The following is a 6,000-nucleotide window of genomic DNA, read 5'->3' as shown; positions in this document are numbered from 1 at the left end:
GGGCCGCCGCGGGCCCGCACCGAGCGCGGAGCGCGGCGCACGGCGGTGGCCAGGGCCACGGGCGGGCGGGAGCGCGTGCGGGTGGCCGGCCTTGGACCGGGATGGCGGACCGGCGGCGCGCGTGGAACACGGAGGACGACCTGCCCGTGTACCTGGCGCGGCCGGGCAGCGCGGCGCAGACCCCGCGCCAGAAGTACGGCGGCATGTTCGCCGCGGTGGAGGGCGCCTACGAGAACAAGACCATCGACTTCGACGCGTACAGCGTGGGCCGCCGCGGCTCGGCGCGCACGCCGCGCAGTGCTGGCCGGCTCGACGCGGTCGGCCTGCCGGGGCCCAGCGGCAGCGAGGACACTGCCAGCGACGTGAGCGAGCCCTCGGGCTCCGCCGTCAGCTCTCCAGGGGAGCGCGATGAGCGGCCGCCCGCACTGCGCATCCGCTGCCCCGCGCCCCGCGACCTGCCACTCGGCCGGGACAATGGCCAGGTACGCGAGCGGACCGGACGGGGGGCGGGGCACTCGGGGCCGCTGGGCATGGGGCAGCCCGAGGGCAGTATCCTGGCGGGAGTGCTGAGGCCGCTGCCACCAGACTTGGGAGAGCTACGAAAGGCCCCTCCCCCATCCCATCATACAAGAGGTTCGGAGAGGTTGTGCGACTCGGTCAGGGTCGGCCAGCATAGTCTTTGAGACTCCTATGGGTCCTCGCTGCTTTTCTGCAGTAAGGGAGAGCGAGGTTCTGAGAAGGGAAGTAAGTTGGCTAAAGCCGCCACATGGCCCCTTAAAACGTGAAGGGATCTCTGGGGTGAATTGAATCCAGGGATCCCCATTCTCTGCTTTATGAAAAGGAGGGGAGCTCCATTCTGCATTCGTCCATTCATCTATTCACTCACGAATTAGCAATTATAGAGCACCCACTGTGTACCAGGAGCTTGGAGAGGTTCAGTGAAACGCCTGTGGTCACACAGCTTAGAGCTGAGAGGAGCTTTCCCTGAGTGCTCCCTCTATGCTTTCCGGGGAAGGATTTGGTTGAAGATTTATTTAGATCCTTGGGCAGTTAGAACAGGAAACCGCTCCCCCCACCACCGACCTCTTTGGGGGACGCTCCTGAGTCCACAGCACGACGCCAGCGTGCTCACATCACAGAGCAAGTTGGAGGTAGAGTGGGGATTTGAACCAGGGTCTCCAGCTTCCAAGACTTGGAGATTTTTTTCCCCCTAAAAGTCGGGGAGCATCAGGGAGAGGGAACGACAGGCCTTGGGCCCTACGGCTCTTCTCCCTTGAACTGGAAGTCACCAAGGCAGTGGGGGAAGACGGATGGATAGAAGGCACAGCTTTGGAATGTGTGGGTGGGTCAGGGCCAGGTGCCTGGAAAACAGAAGCGGGATCCCCCTAGGGCCTGCTGGCTGTCTGCTTAGCCCAGACCTTGGTGTCTGAGCGCTGCTGCGGTCCCAGATCCCCGGTAGGCACTGGGATCCCGGCTCAGCACCCCGTGTCCCCACCCCGGGCCAAAGTGGGCGACCGATTCCTTGTGAGAATTAAATCCGTTCATGCCGGTAGGTAGTGAGCATTCAATAAATGTTCGTTGTTGAGTTTTATTATCATCATTTTTATTAATCCTTTTCCCCTTAAGTGATATGAGACGCATAAAGTGAGCCGCGAGGAGGCAGAGCTTGATCCCGACAGAGACCCAAAAGGGCTTCCTGGAGGAGTGGGGGCTGGGTCGGCCTGTGGCTGCTAACGCAGCAGTGGGTCTCTTCCTGTCCCCATCCCCTCGCCAGAGGCTTTCTGTCCCCATAACTCAGGAACTCTCCATGGTCCTGAATCCGGCGCCCCGCGAGGAGGGTGTGTGCGGTGGGGGCGGGGGCGAAGGAGATACCGAGAGCGTCCCGTCTCCTTTTCCTACCCCTTCCTTGTCTCCCTCTGCCCACCTCCTTCCCTGATGGCCGACCTCGCTTGGGATCCAGGCTTCCGAGCCCGAGCGGGAGACTTCAGGGCTGCGGACAGAAAAGCCGGGGTCAGTAGCGGGGAACCCTGGTTTTCAGCCAAGGCACTTGGCCCTCTTGAGCCTCAGCTTCTCCATCTGTGAAATGGTGGGCATTCTTCTCCCAGCCTCCCTCAAGGCGTGCTGGAGTAGCAGGGAGGCGAAAGCGCTTTGTGCAAGGCCGGGAGCTGTCTGGAAGCGTGTCCCCAATGGCGCTGCGGTCAATGTCACCATCGCCAGTGTTAGTCCCGGGCTCTGCCTGGGCCGGCTCCGCAGCCGCGCCTTGGCACTGGGGATGCTAGTCGCCTCACCTCGCCCACCCCTCCTTCTTCTCCCCCTCTGGCCCTCTCGCCCCTTTCTCCATCGCTTCTCGGGGACTGGACAAAAGGCGGCGCTTCGGCGCCCCGAAGGGCTCGCGGTCTCCCTTGGGGGGGGGGGGGGGGGGGGGGGGTGGGAAGCGTTTTAGTGTCTGCAGACCGAGCGGCCACGGGGCTCGAGTTCTGGGGCGGGCCTCGCTGCTGCTGCGCTCTGCAGCCGGGGCCGGGGCCCTTCCCCCGCCCATAAAGCTCTTTCCTGGGGAGGGAGGAGGGGTTTCTGCGGCGCAGGCGCAGCATTTGCCACGGCCCAGGGCTGAGCGACTGCGGCGCTTTGTACCCGGGAGGTCTGCTTGGGAGCAGCGGTCTGTTTGGCCAGTCGCGGACTGGTGCCCCTCCCCCGGTAGCACGTGGTCTTGTCCCCAGTCCGGGAGCTTCCCTGTCCAGACTGACCCCTGGGGACGCCCTGGTGCGTAGAACATACGATTTAACAACGCTGAGGAAGGAAATGTAGGAGTCATGGGGAGGAGAGTGTCCCCACCAGCAATTTCCAGTCATCAACAAAGATTTAGGACCCCCGCTCAGAGCCGAGGCCGAATGAGTGTAGGGGAATGAGCTCTAGACAAGGCTGTAGGAACCTGGCTTCCAGATAGTGCCCTGCTGCAGCTAATATGCTTTGCACCTGGATATGGTTTCCCTCTGTAAGCCTCAATTTCCCACTTGTAAAATGGGAAGATTATGGCCTAGTGTTCCTGGAATACTAAGCTGCTTCTTTGTGGACCTACAACTTCGCTTACATTTTAAGGCTCAGGCATCTCTGGTCTCCTGTCCTGGACTGGGGGACTGGCTCCAGGTGGAGGTGGAGGTAAGGGCTTCAGGCCCCAACCTGCATGATGGGAGGGCTTTACCACACCTAGCATACCCTCCCCCGGGGGGGCATCTTGAAAGTAAAAAAAAATAGGTCTTTTTACAGAGGCTGTGGGTTTGGATTTTGCAGGCAGAAAGTGAGGGGCAGGAAAGGTTGGCATCTTATTCTGCCTGGAGATTTGGGGCACCTGTCCAGTGTCGTGGGGGCTTGCTGGGGCTCCCCCCCCCCCTTCTCCCTCTTCCCTCTTTCCTCTCCTATCATGAGGAAAAAAGGCTGTGTCCTGGCCTGCTGCCCTCTTCTCCACAGGGCAACATCTGGGTCATGGGTGCCGGGGCTGGTGTGCGCTCTCCACTGGGAGTCAGGATGTCCTATTCCTCCCCCTGTCCTCCAGTCCCCCTCTGTCCCGGGGGCTACGGCAACCTTGGTGCCAATGGTCTGACCCTCCAAGCAATCACTGTCTGTTAGGCAAGACTCTGGTGGTGACCTGATGGCCCAATGCTAGCCCGCTGTGTGATGAGAGAGCTGCTCAGGGGCTAGAGCGGGGCGGCCATTCATTAGGGCTTTGCCTCTCCAGGCCCTACTGCAGCTGCTCGGCCTGGCAGGGAAGGTCCTGCTGAGCCCTCAGGGAGGCTGGCTGAATGATGGAGGTGGGGAGGGTGGCAGGGAAAGGCTTTATCGAGAACCCATTGGAGATGAGCCTGGGAGAATGGGTAAACTTTTGTCTGGGGTAGGATATTCAGGGAGAGGGTATAGCTTGAATAAAAGCTTGGAGCTGGAGATGGAACGGGGGTTGGTCTATTCAGGAAATGGCGCGGCAGATGGACAAACGGAGGCTGTGGAACGAGAGGCCGGAGGGGGGCGATCGCTGAGCCTGATCTTGGAGGGCCTGGAACACTCAGCAGCTTGGGCGGATCCCCGGCACCCGGCCCACACCCCCCCTCCCCAGGCAGATGTTGGGGGAGGCCCGCAGACGCGGGGCCGCACACCTGTGGCGCTGCCCGCGGGCTCTGCCTGCGCATCCGAACACCGTCTCTGGCTTCTAAAAGAACCCTGAGGACCAGCCCCTCCCAAGCGCGAGAGCGAGGCCGGGGCCCAGCTGAGGGCGTGTGCGCAGGGCGGGGGTCGGCGGGGCTGGGCGGCTGGGGGGGCGGGGGGCGGAGTGGGGGGGATCGGAAGGGAAGCGCTTCCTGGTTCGAGCCGAGAGGGGCGAATCCGGCTCTGCTCCGCGCCGCCGGGAGGAGCTGTCTGTCTGCAGCCCCCTCCTCCCGCCCTCGCCTCTCCCTCCTCCTCCCGCCCTCCTCCGAGCCGGGCGGTGCTGGCAGCCGGAGCGGCGGCGGCGGGCGGGCCGAGCAGCCGGGGCAGCGAGCGTGTGGGCAGCGCGGGCGCCGAGCCTCCGTCCCTCTCTTCACCCTCCCGGGCCTTTGTCGCCGCGCCCGCGGAGAGCGGGACCGAGCGAGCGCCGGACAGAGCGAAAGACAGCCCCACAGGTCCACCGGCCGGGCGGAGGGCGCCAGAGGGGCCATGTCCTACCAGGGCAAGAAAAGCATTCCGCACATCACGGTAGGCCGGGCCCCAGCCCCTCTGCTCTTTGCGGAGGGGGCGGAGGGGAGTCGCCACCAGGGTCGGGATCCGTGGGGGGGACGGCAGGGGCGTCCCCCGAGGCTTCCTGCGTCGCGGCGGGTGGGGCGGGGCCGGTCTCGGCTTTGCAGCCCCCTCCCCCCAGCCTCTGGGGACAATGCGGAGGGGGAGGGAGAGCCCCGCTCCGCTGGGCGGGGCTGGAGCCTCGGGTCCCTCTCCCCTCGGGCTTGCAGCCCCCTCCCCGCCGCGGGATGTGCCAGAGGATGGCGTGGACAGGCAGGATGCGGAGCTGAACAAAAGAGGGAGGGGCGCGGGGTCCGAACCCCCTCCCTCCGGCCCTGGAGCGGAGCCTCCCGCGCGCGGCCTTCTTCACTGTCCAGCTCTTGCACCTCGCGGTCGAGTTCCTTCCTGGCCAGAGGAAGGAGAAAGATCGACCACTGCCCCAACTCCCCGCCCGTACTGATGGGGTGGAAGTCTGGACCTAGAGACAGCGCCATGATGGAGGCGCCCCTCCCATTCCTCACCGCAGCTAAAAATAACCTGATGGGGCAGCGCTGGCGGCTGTGGCCCGGGAAGGGTTAACACCGGGGGGTGGGGACGGTAGTGGGGGCTGAGCATTCCGCTGTGTCCCTGGGTGTGGCCGGAAACAAAGGATCCCAGGTCTTTACGCTTTGTCTTGCGGTGGGAGCTGGGGGTCCATCCTTTCGGAGACCTGGCCTCCACCTCATTCCTTGCCTGGCGCCAGAGTGCACCCAAATCATTCTTGAGGGATGTGGACCACAGGTGCTCGGGAAGCCCTTGGTTCTTGGGTGGTGGAAGATGGCGATGGAGCAGCCAGGTGCTAGGGGGCGAGATTCTGGACTTGATGGAATCCTCCAGGGTGTTGCCTGAGGTCTGAGGACAGGAGACCCAGCATCCTCATTTACCCAGAATCCAGGCTCAGGGACCGCCTCAGGGCACCTGCAGGAGGGCAGCCTTGGGTAGGCAGAGGGAGCCAACACTTCCCTCTCACCTGCCCAGGTAATGCACACGGTGTTTTATTGAATCTGCTCAATAAATCCTTTGAGGGAGGCAGTGTCCACATAAAGCTCCCAGAGGCTGGAGCAGTGGCTGGGGGTGCAGGTGAGAGGAAGATTGGGAGGGAACGGGGCCCCCTGCCTCCCCAGAACAGCCCTGCATCCTGCCCAACTCTGGGCTGAGTCTTCCCTTCCCTAGAAAACCCCTCCTGGGCCCAGCTTGAGGTCTTGTGCACAGACCTTGGCT

The 6,000-nt window shown here is 63.5% G+C and overlaps 1 protein-coding gene across 1 annotated transcript in view; it reads left to right on the top strand.

The window, feature by feature from the left end:
• The first annotated feature begins 101 nt into the window (after nt 1-101).
• Nucleotides 102-6,000, top strand: part of CRMP1 (collapsin response mediator protein 1) — a 75,209-nt gene continuing 69,310 nt past the window's right edge. Inside the window, exon 1 of the mRNA XM_046655660.1 lies at nt 102-482. Coding sequence (XP_046511616.1) covers nt 102-482 — 381 coding nt within the window. The remainder of the gene's footprint in view (nt 483-6,000) is intronic.

This window comes from Equus quagga, chromosome 3 (assembly GCF_021613505.1).
Source record: "Equus quagga isolate Etosha38 chromosome 3, UCLA_HA_Equagga_1.0, whole genome shotgun sequence".
In the NCBI taxonomy this organism is placed as follows: Eukaryota; Metazoa; Chordata; class Mammalia; order Perissodactyla; family Equidae; genus Equus; species Equus quagga.
Note: the sequence above shows the minus strand (reverse complement) of the source record. Positions and strands in the feature narration are given on the sequence as shown.